The 25,893-nt window shown below is 43.8% G+C and overlaps 1 protein-coding gene across 2 annotated transcripts in view; it reads right to left on the reverse strand.

Moving 5' to 3' along the window:
* Positions 1-25,893, reverse strand: part of vopp1 (VOPP1 WW domain binding protein) — a 46,895-nt gene that overhangs the window by 2,196 nt on the left and 18,806 nt on the right. The window contains exons 3-5 of one of the 2 annotated variants that reach the window (XM_048976885.1): positions 20,655-20,732; positions 9,351-9,484; positions 7,640-7,699 (exon numbers count right to left, since the gene is read on the reverse strand). In XM_048976885.1, the coding sequence (XP_048832842.1) occupies positions 7,640-7,699; positions 9,351-9,484; positions 20,655-20,732 (272 nt within the window). The remainder of the gene's footprint in view (positions 1-7,639; positions 7,700-9,350; positions 9,485-20,654; positions 20,733-25,893) is intronic. The other variant, XM_048976886.1, reaches the window with a different exon arrangement.

A 25,893-nucleotide genomic window follows, 5' to 3' on the forward strand; every position in this document is an offset into this window, starting at 1 on the left:
CGCAATGACCGTTAGGAAATATGAAGTGAGCATGCAGCCTAATCATAATTTGCTATTCATTTTTATTTCCATCAACTGCATTCTGAGACCTTTAATCTGGGTGAGAAGCTTTTATGGCTTAAATCTTTATAATTTTCTGTATTTATTTTCATAAGCCTGTAGTCTTTGGCCAATGTCAGCGCACCCGCTGTGTGCTGCATTAAGGCTTAAGCTGTACGTATCCATCAAAAATAGGTAAGAAATACACATGTATTTCTAAAAGGCAAAAAACAGACAGTAGATGTATATAGTAGAAAGACAGAAAGATAAAAAAGAATGTTATTATTCAAGCTATAAGACAACATGCTGTTTAATCTGAAAACTATAATCAGATATCTACCGTGAACTAAACCCTACGCAAGCTGAACACATGGTGGCGCCATCCTCCCTATGATCCTTTATATAACATCCTAATGAATCAATTAGTCCAATCAGGGTCACCTGGGTTTTATTAACACTGTGTGGCAGCCTGGTGATCAGTTGCCATGGGAACACCAGCGGTCACCTGTACCCAGCTCCATGCAATTTCTCTACCTCTTGTAGGCTCACAATATATCTGTCCACCTACCCATCAATCACCTACTGAGACCTTTCATCTCGGTTAGAATTGCGATCTATATAATTTTCTATATAATATTCGAACATCGGCACGCCTGCTGCGTGCAGGTTTTTTCTTTTCTTCTATGTAGCTCATTGACAAGAAAATTTCACCCCTTAAAGCTTAACTGTTCATATCCATTAAAAATAAATAAGAAATACACCTTTATTTCTAATAGGGAGCCATTTAAGAGTTGAAGGTACATAGGCATTGGTATATAAGACCACGATTACATTACGACAAAAGAGCATTCCCTTTAAATCAGACATTAGGGCTTTGAAAGTTTGTCGTAGGAGGACCAACAGTACAACAAAAACAACAAAACACTGCATCAGCAGTGTCACAAGGTGATGGTGGAGGACTTCAGCTCACAGTCTGCTGCCTGCACCTGTCCATTTGCTCACGCTGTCATGCAGGCGCCACTGTGCAGCACATTTTTTTTTCACCGCTGAAGAGCAACAAGCAACAAGCAATAAGCCAACGACATCCACAGTAAAAGGTTAGAGGTGATTAGAAAAGTACTTGTGGGTTATTTTCCTTCCACTGCATTTTGATGGCAAATTCATCTATATGTTTATCCAGGGCTGAATTAGGGCAAAAAAAATTATGCTGTATGAATGGGGAGAAAAAATCAAGGTCCCATACAACTCAAGGCCCTGAACTAGCGGCTATTCCATCTTAGCCTGTACATAAGCACAGGTGGGGGAGCTGCTAGAAATTTTGGGCTCCATGGAAACATATCATATTGTGCCCCCCCCCCTTTTGGTGCCCCTGACTCCAAACACAAAAAAACTAACTGTGCCTAACTTTGCACAAGTGAATTTGGCCTGGGAGCAATTTCTTTCAGGTAAGGTTGTCTTTAAAGCACCTTTCAAAGGCGTTTCCTGTTTACATTTTGAAACACACTGTCAAGTTAGCGCCCAATGAGTGTGTTTGAAGCCCAGGAAACTGGAGCCCCCCCAAGCCTAAAAAGAAGCGGGGGGGCTTTCTGACAAACGGGAGCAATTGTGACCCAGGGAGAAAGCGGCATTGGAGTCGTTAGCGTGGTCTTTCGATACCCTGGGCCTGAGCTGGGCTCGTTAGCTTGTTAGCGGGGAGGTGGACAGACAGTGTCAGCCGTGTTAAATCATTCCTGATTGAGAGGTCACAGTACGACAAAGGGTTACTCGCCCCTGCTGTCCCTCACCAGAAAAACAAAGTATAATTGACTTAATGGGTACTGAAGAGAAGTAGCAGAGGATGGAAGGCTGCCATAGTGGATGGGAAACCTTAAATGGGCAATCTCCCTGGCATGGCATCTCCCCGCCCCTGAGAGATGCAGGGTACTGTCAATTTGCTCAGCTGGATGTCAATCAGCAATTACAGCCAATCCCCTTGAGGACACATCACTCTGAATACTCTCTCTCTCTGCCATACTCCCCGACGGGTGTTTTGAGTTGTGCCTGCTGTTGACATGCAGACAGTCTTCCTTTTGCCTCGCCAAAGATGTCCTCGAGAATTTCAGCCATAATGACATGTCACTGGCACGCGTGACATACTGGAATTCATATGCATTTATAATAGTTCTTCCTTATAATCGCCACGAATAACACTGGTGATTCTTAAAGTTGGGACTTGTCTGTTTAATACCAGGCACCAATAAATTATTTTGTATATAACTGTATTAATCAACTACAAGCAAATGTATCCTGAGCTAATCCAGTGTATTCTTCAGATTTTAAAACTAAAAAATTTTTAAGATAGAAAATAATAAAAAAAAAAAATCAAACATAAGTCCATCAAGCAATTTTCTACATGACTAACTGTTATAATTAAAGTTTTCCATTGCAGCAGACTGGAAACCAGAGAAATCCGCCAGGCCCCTGTTTTCCTCCAGGAGGATCACAAGAAAGGCTGAGGCTCCCTAAAGCAGGAGTGGGACTGCAGAACCATCTGATCGTGGCAGTTCCTTTTATTGCATTTTCTCCTCTGGAGTATTTCACTTATTCAGAGGTAATATTAAGACGTGTTCCTGAGCCACTGAAAGTGCTGAAGCAGGAAAATATGAATCCCCTTTATTAGTGTCCCGCCCAAAAAAAAAATAGTTACTGCATTTCAGGCACAGCACCCAGACTGAACTATCCATCACAAAAGACGATGTGGGAAGTAGTAAGTAAGATGATGGGTATTTGGGTCGACTCGAACCCGGAGCCGGGCCGGTATATGAGGAGGAGAGGGGGACTACTGCTTGGGTGGCTGCAGTGACAGGCAGGGGTTGTCACTAGGGCTATTTTAGGGAGACTTTAGCGCCCCCCTCCACCCAAAATAAATGTACACTAATTAGTTGAAATCAGTGGTCTAAACCCCTGTGGCACCATAGTCATACTTTACTACCAGTGCCCCCCCCACCAAACTGCAGTTAAACTTGTTTGAGGGGGTGCAGTTTAGTGCTCACAGTTAGCTAAGTTGGTGCCCCCTCAGACGATGCCACCCTGGGAAAATGCCCATCTTGCCCTTGCCAGGATCTGCCACTGGTTTAAATGCTGAGATCTTCTTCACTTTCAATTAAATCAGAACCACCCCCCCCCCAGTACAGGCATAACCCCCCTCTTCATATCCAGGGTTTCTGTAGAGAGGGGGGTGCCGCTGGAGGAGCTGCTATGTGCAGGGAAAGGCGCTCGTTGCTGATGGCAGATAGAGGATCAGTCTGCGCATGAATATGACTGAAATGCTAATATTGCGTTCACACATCCTTCTCCAGTTCCTCAGCATCTTCCCAGCAGTACATCCTGGTTCCTCACATAGCAGCACACAGGGGGGCATGGTAGGAGGCTATAGCTCGCTCTGCTGTCTTGGTTTACCTCCATATTCCTTAAAGACGGCTAATCCGGATGGGGATCGTGATTAGTTTAGTCAATGGGATGCAATTACAAGCTGTAATCACTATGTTTACATTTCTGATAACAGGATTATCAGTATTTTTATTTTTTTCCCCATCTGTTTGACTTTGCCCTGGATAGTCAGTAAAGAATAGGTTTATTCTCTTTGGCTGTGAAAGTCTTGACATGACAGCCATAAACTCTTTCAGAAACTCTTCTGTCATTCAGAAACTATTTGTCATTTTTGCCGAATGTAGGTAAATTTTCTTCAGAAATATTTTTCTTTTTAAAAGCAGTCAAGGTTGTGACTTGGGTTTGTAAGCCACAAGGTAGCAGGCAAACCACTTTTTTGTAAGTCTCAGCGTGACAGTCTTTTAGTCCTAAGGACCAGGGTCTTTCCCGCAGAAAATACACGCCGTTACAGTATAAACCATTGATACTTTTCGTACATATGTCCTGCATTTAATCCATATCAACTGTGCAACCCAAATGCATAACTCAAAGAGGGCATAAAGGCAGGAGAAGCGGTGCTGCGAGCATTAATCAAACAGCACACTTCGGAATTTATCCGTGACTCTCAGGCTTTCAGTACTGCAACGCCAGCAGAATGTAATCTGCTCCCTCCTATTAAAGCACACGGCAGCATGTGGACGAGGCCTGCACACAGCGTCCGTGCAGATGGTGCAGTCGGGGGTGGGGGGTGGTGGAACGATAGAGGTGGCGGGTCTTCGTTATGGGTGTGGCGGAATCCGGCTGATCCTGTCCGCGTCATACGTGGTGAAAGTGTGACCACTCGGGGAAGAGACACGTGACCAGAAACGAGGGACAATTAAAAATGATTCAACGTCATTAATCCGCTAATCAGCAGCAGGCTGCCGTGGCTGGTGGTAAAATTTGGCGACAGGGGGAAGGGATTATCACATCGGCGGATTTATCAGTAAAATAAGTTTAATCATTACATCTTTCCCGAGGTGGGGTGGGGTCCCTGCTTTGCCAAGAAGGGTCCCTGATTTTGTTGGTGGTGGTGAAGCTTGACTATGGTACCACATGGGTTTAAACTTCTGGGGAGTATGTTATACTTTACAGTACTCTATAAAGCTCATCACTGTCATTACAGAGTATGTTATACTATACAGTACAGTACCCTACAAAGAACATTACAGAGTATGTTATACTATACAGTACAGTACCCTACAAAGCTCATCACTGCCATTACAGAGTATGTTATACTATACAGTACAGTACCCTACAAAGCTCATCACTGCCATTACAGAGTATGTTATACTATACAGTACAGTACCCTACAAAGCTCATCACTGCCATTACAGAGTATGTTATACTATACAGTACAGTACCCTACAAAGCTCATCACTGCCATTACAGAGTATGTTATACTATACAGTACAGTACCCTACAAAGCTCATCACTGCCATTACAGAGTATGTTATACTATACAGTACAGTACCCTACAAAGCTCATCACTGCCATTACAGAGTATGTTATACTATACAGTACAGTACCCTACAAAGCTCATCACTGCCATTACAGAGTATGTTATACTATACAGTACAGTACCCTACAAAGCTCATCACTGCCATTACAGAGTATGTTATACTATACAGTACAGTACCCTACAAAGCTCATCACTGCCATTACAGAGTATGTTATACTATACAGTACAGTACCCTACAAAGCTCATCACTGCTACTGATCAGGGATTAAAGTAAATATTTTCAGGGTTGTCACATCCTGCCCGCCATGTCTGCCTGACTCTCCTGTCTCCTTCCACACTTGATGTTTGTTGCCCCGCTTTAATCTATGTGTTTAAGTACCTGTTTGTCTCGTCCTTGCTAGTCTGGCCATTAATGTCACTCCGCCTGTCAGCTTGTGTCCTTCCCATGTCTAGCCTTCTTGTTTTGATCCCTCGTGGTCCAGTTTATTTCCAGTCCCTGTTTGCTTAGCTTTGTCTGATAAAGTCCCCTTGTTTCACCCAAAATGCCTGCCCTCGAGTCATTTGCTCCTCCAGCTGTGACAATAGTATGCTGAGTTTGGGATAAACTGAGCTAATTTGGATAGGACACTTATTGAAAATAATCTGTCCATGAGAATACTGCAGTTGAATAGTTTAACTAATGCTTTTAAAGTATATAATATTAATTTTGCCACAAATCAATATATTGGAAGCCATCCATCCATCCATCCTTCCACCCGTCCGTCCGTCGATCGATCCATTCGTCCATTCATTCCTCCACTAACACTGAGTCCTGAGTCGTCCCAATTTCCTGAGTCGTGGAACATTAGTCACTGATCAAACATAAGGACTATCTAGTAAATACGTTTCAGAGATATGATGCTATTGACTTGTTTAATAGGGGCACAGTGAGTGTAAATAAAACGGCCAGTAAAATCTTACAATGGCAGTAAAATTATGCCAGGAAAAGTACGGACTGACCTTTCAGATTAAACACCACTGCATAAACAGCCCATGTAGGAGGCGACAGGGACTGGTGTGGTGAGATCACCCCCTGCCTGTTTTGAGGGTATATGAAGAAAGAGACTCAATATCTATCCAATTTTGTCAGGAAGGTCTTATCCACCATTATCCCAGTCAGGGAGATGGGGACATAAAACTGGGTACAGGATAGACGGGATGGCAGTCCAACACAAGGCATAAAGACAATGGGCAACGTGCCTAACCGTGTGCTTCTAGACACACACACACACACACACACACACACACACGCACACACACACACACACACACACACACACCAGAGCTACCCACTGAGCCGCCCCCAAACATCTCAGCTTTCACATAATGGCGCATGTGAAAAGCATTTTGGGGAAAATATTTTTAAATAGCTTTTGAAACACCCGAGCTCTTTCAATTTGGTCTCTTTAAATGTATTTTTTCATCAATTTTGCTGTTTTAACAAGGATGGAAACATTTATGGCAGCTCTCCAACATGATGGCTTGCTCTTATAAAAAATTTACCATCTGCAAAAAGAAAATTAAAATTTCAGCATATAAATTTCACTAAATCAGGCGTCTCCAACTCCAGTTCGGGAGAGCTGCTATCCAGTAGGTTTTCTATCCTACCTGGCTTCTGATGAACCACACCTGCTCTCAGGTAAATACCAGGCTCATCAGAACTCTGGTGGGATGCAAAATCTACTGGATAGTAGCTCTCCAGTTTGAGACTCCTGCACTAAAATATCACAATTTCGGTATATTAACAAATATAATTTATGTATCAAAAATGTATGAACTTCAGCATGCAGGGGCCCAGTGATTAGCACTATGGCCTCATACCCCCCAGGGTTGGGGGTTCCTAACCCCCCCAGCTTTGTGTGTGTGGAAATTGCATATTCTCCAGTTCCTTTCCAGTCCCACATGGACTGGTGTCCTTAATCGTCTATTGTTTATATGTTGCACTGAGCCAAAATACACCATCCATCCATCCATCCATCCATCCATCCATCCATCCATCCATCTATCCATCCATCCATCCTCTGTAACCGTTTATCCTACTCAGGGTGCGCAGGGGGTCTGGAGCCTATCCCAGAGACTATGGGAGCAAGGCAGGGAACAACTCAGGATGGGGTGCCAACCCCTAGCAGGGCACACACACACACCATTCACTCACACACGCCCACCTGAGGGGTAATTTGATAATTCCTATTAGCCTCAGCATGTTTTTGGGCTGTAAAGGGGAATCCGGAGGAGTTGGAATCCTGTCCAAGGAAGTGGAGGGGGCACATTGGATGGGATGCCTGTTCATCATAAGGCTCTCACACTATGGGTAATGTACAGATACCAATTCATTAGTCAATTCATTCTTATAATATAGAAGCAAATCTATGTCAGAACACTGGGAATATCTACGTTCTGCATCTGACAGTTGGGCATAGGACTTGAACCCATAGCCTTTGCGTTTAAAAGTGCAAATGACTATTTCTTCAGGTGGCTCAGTGTTTAATAGTGCTACCTTATTAATTCTGGCATTGAGGGTTCAAGTCCCACCTCTGCTCTGGGGGGGGGGGGAGTTTGCTTGTTCCCCCCTGTGCCATGCAGGGTTCTGCCCCCATACACTTATCTCAGTTGGCATCTCTGAATTGTCTGCAGTGCGTGTGTTTCACTCACAGAACTGACGCACCATCCAGCATGTACTGCAGCTGCCTGGGACAGACTCCACGCGGCACCCTAAGCGAGAAGGATGGGTGGATGAATATTCTCTATAAGAAACTTTAAATTCTCACTGTGAAGTTCTCTGTTGTCTATCTAACTGGCTTGCTAGTTATTCTGGAAGACTTGCCTGTGGACCGTGGGACCCTCCCTAAACTCGAGATAATCATCCTGCCATTCTCATACGTAACACACACTCAAAGTGAATCCTATGTTTTGTATTCTACACGCTAGCAAATGTGATCACCTGGCGCAAGCTTGCCGAACTGACTGTATAACAGACGAAACAGATTTCCCTCAGTCGGTAGTTGTCAGTCCTGACTGAAAACCTTGTTTTTCCTTTATTCATCTGTTCTCGGCCTCTCCATTAGTCTGGACCCCTCACCGCGGCTAACAGCCAATAACAGCAATTCCTTCAGCTTCCTTGGCATCTTGCAAACGTCGAGATGTCGCCAGCATCATGTAATCGCAGCCTGCGGTACAGTAATGGGGGTGATTGCATGCTGGCCTTGAATGCTAATTATCCCTCGATATCCTTAGCTGGTGGTGGTGGGGGGGGGGTTTGTTTCAATGACATTACATGTCGATCAGGTGGGGGGCAGCGACGGGGAGCCCACGCATTCACAGACGTGACAGAGCTGGATCGAAAGAATCATACCGTGAGCACGGACAGAATCGGGGATGACAGGCAGCTATAAAAATAAGAACGCAATGAGTCCCCACCTACGAGTCCTCATTTCATCTGTTATGGCTCTTCAGAGTGGTTCAGCCAACTGTCAAAAAAGTTTGGGGGATGAAGTACGTCACCCGAAAACCGTGACAGAGTCTCGCCGTGGTAACGTGAGTCATTCCACCACGCAGGAGGGATTTAAGTGTGACGGTAGATTAACTAGCTTCAGTTAGCAGCTGCTACAGAGCTATCTGGGTGTATGTTAGCGTATAAATAAAGCAGGGGCGATGCTGCAGGGACGATGCTGCAGGGACGATACCGCAGAGATGATACCAAAGGCCTGGGTGCTTCAAGGCATCCAGCCGAGAGGTAGAATTATTATGGTCAACTAAAACTAAGAAAACATTTTCGTAAACTGAAATAAAATTAGATACAAAAGTCAAATAAAAAACTACAACTAAACAAAAACTAAAACTATTGCCTTGAAAACCGCTTTGAATACTATGTAGATTTAATAATGATTTGTTTATCTTTAATGACCATTAATAAGACCTGGAGCACGTTTCACCCATTTTGAGGATATTACTACATAGTGTGCACTGCTTATTCACGTAGAATTCTCAAAAAATCAGGCACATAAAATGGTTCTTTCAGTATATCCATAGAAATAACCCTTTCAGTCTATCCTTAGAAATAAAATTACTAAAACTGAAATTAAGACTAAAATAATTTCACCCTGGGATTAATAAAACATATCCTCATCTTAGAATATATAAAACTGAACAGATATACTGTTCAAACTAAAAACTAATAAAAGCTAATATCATCACAGTGAAAACTAATGAAAATTAAACTGGATTCCAAATGAGATAATAATAATAATAATAATAATAAAAAAAAAATGTATACTAACACTGGTGGGAGGATGTTGTGAGTTGGGGGGGGTGGATTTCACAGCGTCAGATGCATGGCTGGTGTGACGACCGGATCCCTGCTCACCTGGGGTAGAGACAGGCTGTCTGGTGAAGAACACGTTGAAGGCAGGCTCCTCACTGACGGGCGACGGGTAGGACCGTCTGCGGATGAAGAAGCCGGCTCCGCAGCAGAAGAGTACCCCCATCATCAGAAGCAGCCTGGTGAGGAGGGACGCAGGTTAGGAGACCTGGTGGGAGCAGGATGCATGCCCCCCACTGACACGGAGCTCTGGTGAGGTGCTGATGATTCACTCCTCAACCCACCTGTTACACCACATCCAAATATCGTCAATATTTCCCACATTCTGCAATAAAGTTGCAATTCTTTACTGTCACAGATTGTCTGCATGGTAGGAGATGGTGACAATATAACATCAGTAACTTACAGCACCTTCTAATCAACTACCTTCCACACAGAGCGGCCGGTAGCGCCTGAAATCATTTTGACCTTATAGTACAGTAAAGACACTTTGTCTCCTTATTACTTTTCCTTTAGTTCTGCAATGTATGCAGGGGAATAGACAGGGCCACAGGGGACACACCCTAGCTGAAAGCTGATTGGCACCCTTCCCTATCAATCACTATTTTGAAACATATCACTGGCTAATGGTAATATTGGCCCCTCTGTATGAATTACGGTTTGTCTGATGCCCCCTCCCAAACCTTAAAAGATCCTAGAATTGCCCCTAGATGTAAAAGGCAACTGGCTTTCATGTGACATCATGTACTCATGTCAGGTTTTGTTTACAGATGATCTTTGGTTGACCCAGTGGTATCCTGGGAATTAAAGCACATTGGCTATTCTGTCAGTGAGCTGTAGTCTGTGGCTCAAGCTTGTCAGGGTCAGACCCTCTGACTCACCCTTCGAGACACATGAGGCTACATGGCAGATGATTAAATATGTCGGCATCTGCCCTGTGAATCCAGGTTTTCAATCAACAGCCTGTTACGTGCTGCCTAACGCGTTTACAAGAAACCAAGAAATCGAATAAATGAAAAACTAAAAAAAAAATTCAAATTCACATTCCTATATAAGTACAAACTTACAGAGAACTTCATATCAGAATTCTGGTGGTTGACCTATCACATCAATAGATATAGTCTGACAACTTTAATAAGTGATAATTTATTCCATTAAATATGAATTGGATCACAGTGATGAAAGCTTTAGATAAAGCTGCCCAAATATCCAAAACTGTAATATAATTTGAAAGGCTGTGCAATAAAAATCCTTGCTGTGACCCTAATCTCATAGACTTGCCTTTTCATATATCCCAATGTGGTTATAAAGTGACCGCCATGCCTATTAACGTAATAGTGTAGTTCACTTTCTGGAAACACGTCTGTTAACAGCACAACGGCTGCCTGCAGTCCAAACCCATGTCTATATGCTTGTGTTTAAAAGCACAATAAAGTGAATTTCAGGTTCAGCTGTAGGTTTGGTAAGAACTCTTCTGGATGACGAGCAGAGGCACAGGAGCATGGAGACGAAGGAAATTTATTAGTGTCTTCAGGGTGTGATGGTGGGGGGGGTACCCAAGCAACAAATTAAACTATTTTGCTCTCTAAGTTGAGATAATGAAGTTGCAAAAAATGCACCATCGCTCCCGGCATCTTATCCAGAGAGATATACAGAGAACTTTACACTCCTAATTATTAAAAATACATGAGTACAATGGTGTTTGGCTCATGGGGTTAAGGGACTGTGCCCATGATCAGAAGGTTGGTGATTCAAATCCCATGGGTGTTACTGTATAGCCCAAGGCTATAGTCGAATTAAAATTTGGCTCTGGACTTTGGGGTTCCCCATGCCAGATTTTGCTGAGTGCACCAGCTCACATACCCATCATCCCACTGGGAAAGTGCCCCATATGCCAGATGGCCAGTGCAGCCCTGGTTGGGCCCAGGAGCAAAATCCTGAACCTCCAGTTGCTGCATGGACTGGCTGATCCAGTTATCTCAAAGGTATTAGATATTAAACATAATGAGTAGATGGGGTTTCCCTGAATCATCCATGCCCTCCCTGTGGTTCATGTGTTACTCATAAGATCTCCCCTAGACCATAAATACCCTATTAAACTTTGCTCATAAGGACTAGACAGAGAGCTGTGAAACTTTTTTCCACTCTCTACTGCCATGTTCTTCAATTTAAATGTTTTCACTCCTAGATGGAAAATGTAGACATCCCCTAAAGGGCCAGTGAACCCCCTAATGTCTATAACCAGCACTACCAGATAAGAAAAGCATCATCATCACGACTAGCTGAATCTCCAGGGCCACGCTAGTGCGGTATACCAATAGGCCTCTACTCACGGCAATGTTCCTGCTGCAGAAGTTGAGGGCTATGGCTGAGTACCTACACTAATAGCGTTTCTGCTATTACGTGATGTTACGAGAAGTTCAGAGGCCTTTCCTTCCACCTTGTTACCATCTTACAGATCCTGTACTTATTTTCGCAGAGGTTTCAAGGTGTCTTTGGGTCACCCCGGCAGGGAGTGCTCTACCTGTCATTGGAAAAGACAGGCAATTTCTCCCAATTGCCGACACCCTCAAGGTCTTTGGGGTGAGCCAGAGAGTGTCGGTACTGCTATCCCCCAGCTGTTCCTGACTCAGTAGTCAGCTGTGCACCATAGCTGGCCGGCTAACGCATCCATCTGCCCACACCAAGAGCCAAAGTATAGAGACTGCTACACAGCTCTGCACCATGATTCTACCAGGGCCCTTCAGAGGATTCAAGATTCAAGAGATTTTTATTGTCAATCCATCAATATACAGGCATACACCCAGGATGAAATACCATTTCCCTGAGCCCCATGGTGCTACATTTACTAAAAAAATATACTACAACATGCTAAGATTGACACATCATCTCATATATATGTAGATACTACATTTACACATTGACTAAACAATATACTTAACATATTACATTTATACAATGACTAGACAGTGTACTTCACATACAACATTTACCCATTAACTAGACAACATACTTTTCATACGACATTTACACAGCGAGCAAACAATGTACCTCACAAACTACATGTGCTTATTGACTAGACAATATATTTTACACACCACCTTCACAACAGCAAATAGATTAAATAATTCACATACAACATTTACACAATAACTAGATGATATAACTCAGAAACTACATTTACATAGTGACTAGACAATCCATTTCACATACCACATTTACACAGCGAGAGGACAATACGCTACATTATGTACTACAGTGTTTCCCAACCCAGTCCACGTTTTTGCTCCCTCCCAGCTCCCAGCCAATCAGGAACACCGAATACCTGGTACAGGTGCACTGGGAGCTGAGAGGAAGCAAAAATGTGGACTGTCTGGGGTTCCCCGAGGACTGGGTTGGGAAACTCTGCTGTACTATATAAGTGCAAAAGGGACAGAAAGACCAGACATGGCAGAGCAAGAACTTGATGTAACTGAATGTGAACTGAATAAAAATTGCAGACTGCCGTTAGCGGTGTTAGCCTGCTAGTACTACTGCTTCTTCTGTCTGCTACCACCAATTTACCGCCTGATCTGCACCAGGAATCTAGCACGGCCCTTCAAAGTAAGGGGTCTACCAATAAGTATTACCCCGTTTTCTCCCTCCACTATCACCAGGTTAACCAGTGTAGTAATTCATCCAGTAATGGTTACTCACGCTGTACTGCCTGACACATTGCGGTTCCTTGTCACTTGTTACATCTGGCAGAGTTGCTTTTAGGCAGATTAAAAGATGCTACTGTCCAGCTGTTACTCCAAACAACAGTTGCTTGGATTCAGTGATAATTTGCTGATGTTTGTCAGCTTGAGGGATAGCCGATCCGGTTTAGAAAGCAATCTGATTTTTAAAGCTGCAGCGCATCATATATGTGCATACAGATTCACTCTGCACCAGAGGTGATTCTGGCATACTTGGTACCCCCTCCCCCAAGCTGTTTAGAAAGCCGGGGAGGGAGGGTCACCCACGGTAAGTCAATGTCCTCTCAGAATATGCTGCCCTGCGCAACTGCTCATCTTGCCCTTGCCAAGATCCTCCACCGCCCTGCACATTGTTTAATGAACTGAACGCAATTCCGGACCACTGGTCTAAGACATTCACAAACGTCTTTATGTTCGACAGGTACATGCACCAAGATAGAGATCTTATACATTTTTCAGAGCTCACAAGTTGTTCTGTGGGCGTTAAATAGCTCCGTTTGAACAATCTAATAAGGGAATGTTGCCATCGAAGGTAAACGTAATCCCTGTAAAAAGCGCTGATGATTCACATGCAGTATTCCTACAATACCTGAATTTTGCGTAGGTGTGATTTTTTTCTTCAACGATATAATAGACGTGACATAAGAAGTGGATGGTTTCTAAAGGACCATAAATTTGCCATGGTTTTCTAAAGAATATATGCTATTCTGCCTTATGTCCCTCTTACTTAAGTCAGTGTTTGTAAGATCAACCTCCAAACCCATCCTCCACACCCCCCACACCCTCATCTAATACAGATTTATCTTTTGTTCCAGCACCTACACAGCCAGGGGCAGATCAAAGTTGGGGTTAGAAGTGGCTATGCCCCCCCTAGTAAATCCCTGGCCACCCCAATTGCCACCCCTCCCAAAAGCATAGGACCGAAATATGGAGCATTTCTATCTGTACACCAGAGCTGCACAACCTCTCAACTGTGGCATCGTGTCCCTAACTCGATAACGAGATGATTAATGCTCAAGATGGGCAAAATGCACTGAGAGGTACTTTGTTGTCTCTCCTGGACGTTTTGGGAGTCGCTTTCAAACTGACAACAGGTCCGCGACACCTGTGAATGAGGCGGAATATCCCGGATATCTGTCGCTCTGCTATTCATTCGCAATTTTACCAATGTTACCTCACCCCACCTGGTTGGCAAATTTTCAGCCCATGGAGTCATCAAATCTATGGTTTTACCCTCATACTGGCCAAGCCTAGCCGGCATCCCTGTCCGGATGTCCCTCATCTGCCTCCCTGAAATCAGCATGCCTTAGGTGGGATGTCTGAAGACACAAATAGCATTAATGACAAAGATTAAAGCATCACAGCATGGAAGATGACCACTTAGAACATTTATACAGTCTTAACAATTTGAGTGGGAAAAAGGTAGTGAACAAGAAAAGAAATAAGTTTGACTTTATTGATCCCTGGGAGTAATTCTAGAAGTTATGAAATAGGTTATGAGAGTTGGCTACAGATGAAAAATGAACCTCAGGGGACTCTATGGTCAGCTGGCCCCTGCGAAAATGGGGCAGGGGGCATCCTATGCTTACGTGGGTTAGCCATTAGCGGAGAGCAGTTAGCATCCATGGGCATGACTAAATGAATGTCATAGCAGTGTAATGTTAACCGAAAGCCCCCAATCATAGTCCGATACAGCGGCGGCAGGAAGCTCTATGGTTCAAATTGCCCGAGGACAGGGGGCCTGTATGCCAGCCCCAGTGCCCAGCAGTACCCCTGCACTCTCGCTCTTATTTAGTGATTTCACTGATGTTTTAAATCAAAAGATGCCTTGCAATTATGCCTAGTTATCCGGTTGGAGCATTACTAATGAAATCCAGGCAATTTACTCAATGGCACAGCTGATTTCCCAAAATGTCATTTCAGTCATTGTAGAATAAACCTCACTGCCCCCAGCATCTCTTAGGTTACAGACTGTGTACTTTTGCTGCCCCTGACACAGGCTTACATTCAATCAGTCTGTCTCAGTTTAATTACTGTGTCTTGAGAAACAGAAGACAGTCACATACCGCGGTATCAGGCCTCATGACCCATAACCTCACCGTAACCATTCTGACAACAAAAACGGCACAAGAAGCCACTGACAAGCTGTCTTACCTATTGAACAGAGGAAGCTATTCTGACACTTCCTCTTGTATGATATATTGGTTGATTATTTGGTTTTAGAGGATTTAAAAACACACACAATTACTGAGTATATAAGTAATATTCAGACTGGGAGGGCTTCTGATGTCTGCTAGATGCCATCATCAATATCAAGTAAATACGATTCCATTACAGCGAGTATTGTACAAACAGCAGTGTGTGGCTCAGTGGAGTAAGCCTGTGTGTTTGTAATCACAAGGTCGCCGGTTCAAGCTCAACCTCAGCATGTCTGTGGGTCTTTGAGCAAGGCCCTTAACCCCTGGGTGCTGCCACAGGTGGCTGCCCTTCATGGACAGCTTACTCTACAAAGAGCAAGTTGAGGGAGGTGTAAAGGCAGTTTCCCCACAGGGATTAATAAAGTATCAATTATTATTATTAGTTAGGAACCACTAGTCCAGTACCTGAAAACTCACATTATTCCTTGGTCTGTAACTCACAACACATAATTTACTGTGTCGGGGGCGTGGCGAAGGTAAAACTGGTGAGTGGGGGGGCTCAATGGTAATAATAATAATTATGGGCAGCATGGGGGCCCAGTGATTAGCACAGTTGCTTCCCTGGTTCGAGGCTCCATGTGTCGTTGTGGGGCTTCCTCTGGGTATTCTGCTTCTCCCCCACAGCCCAAAAACCTGCTGAGGTTAATTTGAGTTGCCAAATTCTCCATAGGTGTGCCTGTGTGAGTGACTGGTGTGTGAGTGTGCCCTGCGATGGGCTGGCCCCCCATCCTGGGTTGTCCCCTGCCTTGCACCCGTAGCCTCCGGGATAGGCTCTGCACCCCTCGCAACCCGGAATAGGACAAGTAATTCCGGAAAATGGATGGCTAATAATGATTGAATGAGTAATAAAATATCATTCATAATTAAAAATATATTATTTACAGTACTCTGCAAAAGTCTTAGTCAAAGAAAATCATGCTTAGATGATCTTCATGTTATTGTAAAACTACAGTATAACTGTCAAAGTTTCAATTGTGAGCCTCTGCTAAAGTCACCCCGTATTTGAAGCAAAGGTCCAATACACCCATGCATCCTTTGGCTAATCAATATCTCATTGGGTTATTTAACAAATATTGCTAATCAATTAAATGAACTGGTGGTGAAATGTAACAAACACATGAAATGGCTGAGGTGCCCCTAAGGAGAAGTTTAGAAACTGGGATCTAGCCATCGGACAAGATAACAGTAACTTTTCGGAGAACAGAAGAAATTCTGTTTTATTTGTTTTGTTACTGTTCATTTTATTATTTTCTATTGTTGAATATTTTTTTTCTGAGCACATACACACTTTCTCCACAGATAAACAGCCTTAAACATTACAGGTATCTTTGACTGCCTAAGATTTTTGCCCAGTAATGTATATAAAAACCCTAAGGCAATGGTTCTCAAAGTTGGTCCTGGGGCCCACACATAAGTCCCAGCTGTCTTTCAGCTTCTGACTGACTGAACACACCTGATCCAGGTAATCAGCAGTGTGTAGGGCAGGGATAGCTGGAAAACAAGCAGGGCAGTGGGGCCTGAGGACCGAGTTTGAGAACCACTGCCCTAAGGGAAGGGAAGCCCTAATTGATACATAGGAAAGAGCCAGTAATGCACAAAACAAATCCTTGAGGTTAAACAGTGAGGGGAGACTGGAGTTCCCACTTAATAAACTCCTCTTAGCCTGGAGACATGCTGGATTTCATTATTTTTAATGGAATTTTGAAGCTTTGAAAAGGTGAGCACCATTACAGCCGACGTAAATCAATAATGGTTTCTAAACAAGCCGGTGAGACATCAGGAGTAGAAATGTTTTTTTTTTTCCTTTCCGTTAAGAACTTGTCCCCTTTCCATAACTCTAAACAGATTTTTCTAGAAGGCACAGTTTGACACTAGCTTGTAAAAGTGAACATGAAGCAGGTTTTTGAAATGCAGCCATCCATTACTGCATTTCCAGTATACAATCATAGGCAGCTTGGAGCTCACAGGCATCTCAGACACCCTGGATGGGATGCCAGTCCATCACCAGGCTCTGGGCAATTTAGATTGGGTGGTGGGGAGGGTACAATATGTAGAAATATCACATCCTGGAGGACCAATACGGGACACAGCATTTTATTTTTCAGTATGGGCCGATCCCATAATTTGCAAGATAGGTGGGACCTCTACCCCCATCGTTCTGCGGACTGGGGGTTTGGAACCCATAAAAACTGGATGCACCAATCCACCTACGTGCCTGTTATTGTGCTGAAGAAAGAAACTGTAGTAGTCAGAGGAAACCCATGGCGACAGAGGAAAATACACAAACTGCACACAGAGCCAGGGGCAAGAATGGAATTCGCAATCCAGGAGGTGTGAGCCAATAACGCTGCCGATTGTCACACTATTTAATGTGTTTACAGAGGTTTTCCCAGCTATTTTCTCCAGCGTGCTTCACTGGGGTCTTTGTTTCATGTATGATTTTACAGATTCCCATTGATCCCTTGGAGAATTTACACGTTTCTCGGTGCTAACTCCACAATAGCTTGTACATCGTGTCTCTTATTTGAACAAACCCTTGATAATAAGGGCTTCTTTAAGGATCAGTGTAGAGGACTAATGTCATTTGCAGCTCAAGTGACCGAAAAATTAAAAGGGTATTTTAATTTGAAAAGCAATTTGCCAAATCAGGAAGGATGGCATCTCTTGCACATACTTATCCAGTACAGGTTAACAGTGGAGGCTTAGAACCTATACCAGGCAGCCTGGGGTTCAAGGGTTGCACCAATCCAGGAGGTGTGAGCCAAATTTTGGGTAATTTGGAAACTAGTTGACCGAGGCATATCTGGGCTGTGGGATAAATCTGGAGAACCTGGAGAGAACTCACACAGCACTCATACTTAAAGAGCCTGGGCAGGATTTAAGCCCCAAACCTAGAGGTGTGAGGCAGGGCCACAGGGGTACTGGCCCCAGCTGAATGCTGATTGGTCCTTGGAGTGCCCCATCCCCTGTCACTCATCAATTCTAAACATATCATTGGTTAATGATAAGGTTGGCCCTTCTGTCTGAATTATGGCCCCTCTTATGTCCCCCCACCTTTAAAAAAAAATCCTAGAACTGCCCTTACAGGCAAGGTCGCTATCCACTGAGCTACCATGCTGCGCTTAACTTTCTGTGCGATGCCAGTGTTAAAATCGTTCTCAAAGTAAGAGCTTGAAAAACCTGCTGAGTCAGGAGCAAAGAGGAAAACTCCTCCAGGGCGGCTCTCTATCGGTCACATAGAGGCGGGATGACAAGGAGCTAAATGGACTGGCCCCTGGGGTCTCCAAGCCGTTTTCATTGGCATTGAGCCATGTCAGTCATACAATACCAATTGCAGTTTTCCCATAATTACTTATGTATGTGTGCAACTAGAATTTTAGTAGCTCCAAGGATGGCCGGCATGCAAATACACGTACAGTCCATCCTCTTCAGATGCCCCCTCCGCCCCCATTTTACTCTTAACCCCTGTGTCCCCTCCTCCCATGCCCCCAGCCATAAAATAACCTGGAGGCTCTGCTGCCTCTGCGCAGTCCACAAAGTGAGACACTAAGTGAGATGGGGTGGCTATAAATAGAATCTGCATTTACGGTCTCCTCTCTGTTATTTTTGGTCCCGTCTTGCTGCAGGATTGCTAATGTGGTCTATTAGCAGGCGGCACGAGACACGTCTCATCTGTGTGGGGGCGAAGCTTGCAGACGGAAGACTGCCTACGTGTACGCATGCGCGTGCACACACACATACACACACACACACACACACATACACACACGCACACACACACACACACACACACACACACAAAGCGAGCACACGGCTGGAGACCGCCATCTTACTGACACCCCTGACAGCAGGATTGGGACCTGCTGTGCCACGGGGCCCCTCCACAAAGACAGCCAGCAGCGGGGGCCACTCTTATCAAGCACGGCTGCATATCCAGAAAACTGAAATCTGTCCCAAAATACAAAGTTACAAGTCTGCAGGAAATAGTGCCAAAAAAAATCAAATACGGTACAGTGGCTCAGTGTGTAGCAGCGTAGGCACGCACATTGAGGGGGTTTGAATCCCACATTTGCTCTGTGCGTGTGGATTTTGCATGTTCGCCCCCTGCATTGCGTGGGTTTCCTCCTGCAGTCTGAAGACAGGCTCCTACATGAACAGGTGACTCTAAAATCCCCTTTTGTGTGAGACCTGTGATGATGTTATGCCCTCCTCGCTTTCTCTTATGGCTGCTCTGATATGTTGGGATCACCTTCAGCCCGGTGACGGCTGTCGTGACCCCCCCTCTTACCCCCCAAACCGAGACTCCAAGCTGCCAGCGCAGCCCGAGAGCCTGCAAATGTCACACAACCACACCGGGGCGACTGGCAGTGGGCTGCAGCACCAATTGAGCCATGAAGGGCACAAAACAAAAGTCTCTCTGTAATATATAACTTTCCTCCAGAATTTATCTTTACAAGTTATAAGAAATTCAATATTTTGTAGTTTACACAACTGACAGTAGACATACATACAGAAATTACTTAATACAATTAATGTTTGCTGTTTACTGTCTGAATACATACACTACCAGTCAAAAGTTTTTGGACATCACAGGTTTTTTACCACTTTTGCATTTATTATGTAGCTATGAACTGCAGATGTTTATTCTTGTTAAGCACTGGAACGTTAAGTGAACAACTATAAATGAAAATGCAAGTCAAATAAAACAAGTCTCCTTTATAACATGGAAAGAGTATGTAACAGTGTATGTCTGACATCCTATTCACTGGTTGTATGGTGATACATAGGCAAATTCTAGGCTGTCCATTAAATTTAAATGCACAATGTTTCCCTTTCTATATCCCTTATAGAAAGAATGCCTAGAATTTTCTCTGCTAGAGGAGGTATCTTTGGTGAATCAAAGATATGACATTTTCTTGCTAATAAAGGTACTCAAATGGTGAACATACTGTAACTGTATTTAGCCAAGAATATTGAGAGTATTTTTTAGTAAATGTTAAGTGACATGTAGTAACATGCAAATGTAGAAAATCTGTGTGTGTGCAAAAACGTTTGACTGGTAGCATAACTGCATTAAAATGGGAATGTTTTCCGTCTTTCCTATCCGAACACCTTACCACCTGTAGCATCTCTATTTATTACAGAAGAGTTACAGCACAGTGATTTGCAAGATTCGCAGAGCGGGTGACGCACGGAGTAATGGCACGAGATAGTGAGAGAACCATAGCTTTTATCAGAGTGAGACTGCAGGTGGATGGATGAGGATGGGTGGGGACTGGGGTCAGGGGGTGTGGTCTGGGTGGGGAATGGGGTCAGGGGGTGTGGTCTGGGTGGGGACTGGGGTCAGGGGGTGTGGTCTGGGTGGGGAATGGGGTCAGGGGGTGTGGTCTGGGTGGGGAATGGGTGGTGCTTACCAGAAGTACCACAGCCTCTGTATGGACAGGGCCCTGACGCAGCAGCGAGTGCCACAGCAATCCTCATATGACCGGCATCTGCAAAAACAAAGCCTAGTTACAGCTTCCAGCCAGAGTACAGCGCCGTGGTGATGGAGATTATGGGATGCATGTGGGCGTTTCCGCTTACACGTCTGATTATCTTATACTTCGTGCCTGTCGGTGTACCGCATAAATGCGGAAATCCCACGCCAAGTGCACTAGTCAAAACGAGTGATCATGTACTTCATATTACCCTCTAATTTTAATGTGTTATAGTCAATTTGCAGCCTCATGTCTTGCTCAGAGTAGAAAACCAGCATTTCTTTTTGGATTCCCACCTGTATTTTTTCCAGTACTGCTGAAAAGACCCATTGAAACATAGTCCATGATACTGATTTTCCAGAACCTAGTCCACTGGAGAAGTTTTGATCTGGGTATCAACACTGCACCAGTATTTAAGAACTGTACACTTTAAGAGGTATACATTACTCCAAAAATACAACTAAAAACACATACATGCTTTACGGTAATTATCCTCTGGGGCTTTGTAGCAGAGTTGTTCGCGAGTCACAAAATTAGAGACCGAGTTAAGTCTCAATTCTCCATACTGGTTCCAATCTGACAGCACTATTTATCAAAAATCAAAAATGTGACCACCTATTTCTTTTTTTTCTATTAGTAACTGTGATTAAATGACTTGAACAGTTCAAAAACTGCACGTCTCATAGTTCCTTAGGCTTATGTACATTTTCAAAGTAATCGCTATTTCAAATGGCTTTGAAGCAATACAAGTTTTGTAAGACCGTAAGCACTTTTCTAATGTAGATTTTGAAACTGTACAACACAACGTATATATAATTTATGATACAGGTTAAGCAACGCCTATTTCTAATAATATAATGTAAAAAAAAGTACTCGGAATACCCCAGGCTTTGTCAGATCGGGCCCACAGTTTATACTAGTGTTAAAACAGAAAAAGTGTGTTAATTGCCTGACTTCACGCTTCTCGAGTCACTGTCAAGGAGTCAGAGTCTTGCAAGTGGAGTCCAGGTTGCACACTTAAATCCCTATCTCTGTGCCTTACAATCTGCTTACCTGTAGCATCAAACTGCAGGCTTTGCTTTGTGTAAGCAATGGAGTATGGTCAGGGCTCTGCTGGTAAGGATTAGCTTTCAGTGAGGACTTCCTACGAAGCTCCCATCCTCATCACAGTTAACGAGGGACAGCGGGTCGAAGCTGGGTGGTGCTCGCGTGCCTGATGGCTGTGCGACAGTCTGGGAGGGAGATTAAATGGAGCCCAGCTGGAACCTGGATTGGCAGAGCGGATCTGAGACCGCAGGCATCGCCATGGGGGTCTCCCCAGAGCTGAAGATTCCTTGCATCATTTCTCAGCAGTTGTGCACAAGCTGAGGTCTTGATTATATATACAGCCACCACAGGGAGCCCAGATCACATGCTGCCTGAATGAAAATTCATTCACGACCTGCTCAAAAATACAACTGTCCAACTATACGCTTGGTGATCATTCTCCACAATTTCAGGGGGAGCAGTAGTTAAGGCTGTGTGTGGACGACAGGAGATCTGCCGCAGTAGTCTTGACCAAAACGCTTAGCCTGCATTTCTAACGATAAAAAAATCTCAAAAAAGCAATAGCAATGTAAAACTTGTATATTAAGCGATACATGCAAATATATAAATATAGGTTGGTTGTATTTTCATTAAAAATGATTTTTGATGTTAAATAATCTGCTGTGTATGGCCACGTTTGGCCAGCATATTGCCACACACAAACATCTGTCCTTATGGAAACATTCAATATTGTTCTTGCACCTCAAAAGGCCACTGACTAAAAAATAGCTAGAATCTGGCTGTTCCCTCTGTTGGCTGTGATTCATTCCACAGCAGGGCAGAGACTTAGATACTTAATGCTGAATGCTAGCAAGATGTTGCCAATTGTCCTATAAAGGACATATCACAGCGGTGACTGAAGCAGGGGCCGCAATCCAGGGCGGATGCTCCCTCTGGTTTGGGAATCATATGTGGTATTTCAGCCCATGAGGAATCACTGTAAAATGGATTGGTGCAGTGCTGCAACTGTTCAGCCTGCCCACTGCGAGCACTGTGTATCTGCATCTTTACGAGAGATCTTCCTCACTGTCACCGCGTGCCTTTGACAGAAACTTGTCTCAGAAATCTACTGGTTCAGTAGAGGAGCTGTTCGCACATAAAACATGCTGATTCGCTTTTGTTAAACATTTTCCAGCAATTTCTCTCAGAATAGTTCGGGGGCGGGAGGTGACGACACCTGCTTCTCCAACCATTTAAGTGTAATGTTTGCAGTGAAGCATTATAAATGAAATCCACTTGATTTTAATGATTTTATTTTTCTGTTTAATTGAGGAAAAAATCTCAGAAAAAAACTACCCCATAGGTACACAAATGAATGGAATTGAGACAGATCTGAAAATTAACTGTACACATAGCCCACATATTAAGAGAGAGCGAGACAAGAATTCCCCCATGTTAACAGCGTCAAGGATCTGCAAGGTTCGTCATCCATAATAGCTAAACACTAACAGCTTCATTTTAACTGGGCTATTATTCACATTCCTACTGGAATTCCCACTATTGATTATATCGGTACAACTGTGCAGAATCCCAACCGTATTTGAATAGTTAATCAGCAGGGCTACTAAATAATGCAGTAGACACTCAATGGCCAACTTCCCCCTGTTTCTGTTTGTTGTGCATTAATGCCATTGTACAATATCTGCAGCTCTCAGCCCAACACTGATTATGCATGTTTCCTTCACCTTCTCCCTCTCTTGCATTCCCAGTAACTTCCACCACTTTCTTGTTTACCTTTCTCAATCATCAAAGAGAGTGAATGCACCAGCTATGTGCCAGATCTTTCATTCCCAGCTTGTCTGCTTAGATTTACCATTCAAGTGCTACAGGTATTTATCTGTCCGTATCAGTCTGCAATCTCAGTCGCCGGAATCCACACCTGCAAGGAACAAACAAGCCTCCCCAGATCTGTCCACCAAAGTACCTCACTAATGAGCATCTGCATTTGTGGCCTTAAGTGCTAATTAAGTCTTTTGCTGAGATCCTTTTCAGATTTCCGGTTGATGAGGCCCTGTCATTTCCTAGACGTTTCCTGGACATATAACAGACACCCACAGAAGTCCATTTGGTTCAGCCTGGACCCAGCACTGTCATTTCCGCAGGGATATGACAACAGGGTGCACCCCCCAAGACAAATGTCAAAGATTCTGACGGCCTCGTCTTCTACCCAAAGACCTGTCATAATCATAATCACTGTGAGCTCTGCTGCGTCTGGAGTGATTCGCTGAGTGCCCTTCTGATCCCAGCTGCCATAACTTCACCGTTAACGTCCTGGTTGTGCTCCTATTCAGATGATTTTCCTGTAAGATCCCTGTTTTCCGAACTGCCTGACGCTTCGCTGCTGATGGTTTCACACAAACATGGAACGCATCTGTTGTTAAGTGACATCTTCACTATAACACAATATCTCTCAGTGAGAACTGTTGAAAGAGATACTCTATTTATATACAGCTGAATCAATCTGTTTTGCGTTCACTTAAAATTTCACTTGAAGATTATGGCATGATTGTTACTGAAAGATGTTCATCTATAGCTTTCGGAGAGGATTTTGCTCATTTCATCCCCTATACTGTAATGCTCTTTTTGTGACATTTGTCACATTTGTCTATTTCTGAATCATGCTGGTGCCCATGCAAATGTTTTTTTGGTGATATGGTCTTTTAATCATGTGCGGTTAGCCTCAAACCTCCAGAATGTTGGGCTAAATTCCGCCCCCGTCAGTGTGTGTGGTGTTTACATGTTCTGCCCATGTTTGACCATCTATGTGTGTGTGTGTGTCCTGTGATAATCCTCTGATCTTATCCAGGATGCCTCCCATCACATACTGTAGTCGTCCTACGATAGACTCCAAGTTCACGGCCACCCCATGCTGGATTAAAATTCTCTGAGGGAGAATGGTTGCTGAGAGTCTTGCAGTGTTATCCTTCACCGGAGGGATGGTGTTGTTGTTCTGGAGCCCCAATCAAAAATTCACCTGCCCCCAAGATGTTTGAGAGAGAAGATGTTAAGAGTCAGAAGACAGCTAGGTAACTGTTCATCAGAACTTGCTGTCCTAAATAAGGAAGAAGTTTATTTAATATTTTGTGTAGTGACTGTTTGGGGCCAACAGGGGGCCCCCAAACATGCCGGGCCCCACACAAATGCGTGATTTGAGTGATGGTAAACACCACCTCTGCTCCTTCGGCAGGGCAAAGGGGGCACATAGAAGCAGCATCCCTGATCCTGATCTGTCATCCTTTCATAAAACAGAACACCACCCCATCGCCCCAAGCTAAACATGGTACCTAACCTTCCATCTCACCCTGACCTCCAACTGCCAGCCACAGACAGACGGACGCCAACAACAGCTTGGCTTCTGATCTACAGAATCGCTTTAAGAACAGGAAGGTCGCTGAGTGGAATTTGTCAGTCATTTGCATAAGAACTGCGTTGCACCTTCATAGCACTCCAAGTCATTTAGAGGTACCTAATTCCACCACAATAGAAATATGCAGTCTGTTTTCAGCCTGATAAAATATTTTGTGGATTATTTTAATCTGAAGGTACTTCTCAAGAAAAAAATTAATGTGGAGCTGTTTCTAAAAATATTTCTAAAAATATTATGTGAGTGTGTTTAAAAACATGCATATTCATAAATTTTGTAGATTTATAAACACAAGTACTGTCTTTAGTGACTGGGTTCCTTCCGGGATTACTAAGACGGCACGGAACACCACTATCTACAAATACCCAGTAGCTAATTACTTCACTTGGCAATTTTAAAAAGGCCACACAACACAGTTTAAAATAATGCTAATTTTAATTTAATGTTGGAAAAACTGCCACCGATGTACCCGTGACCTGTAAATTAGCCCTGTGGTGACAGCCAGTCCCTGTCAGAACCAGATGCTTCACGAGCAGCAGAAAATGCAGAAGATAGAGAGAGAAAAAAACTAAATGAAAAAAGCAGAGGTAGGCAGTGAGATGAATGGAGGAGCTGACTGACCCAAAGAGCAGGCAGAATTTACGGCTGAAAGGCGAATTGTTCCCTGCATTTTGAAAGTCTGACAAGCGTCACGTGTTCCTCTGTCTGAGCCCGTTGATCGGTCCT

This window comes from Brienomyrus brachyistius, chromosome 15 (assembly GCF_023856365.1).
Source record: "Brienomyrus brachyistius isolate T26 chromosome 15, BBRACH_0.4, whole genome shotgun sequence".
Lineage (NCBI taxonomy): Eukaryota > Metazoa > Chordata > Actinopteri > Osteoglossiformes > Mormyridae > Brienomyrus > Brienomyrus brachyistius.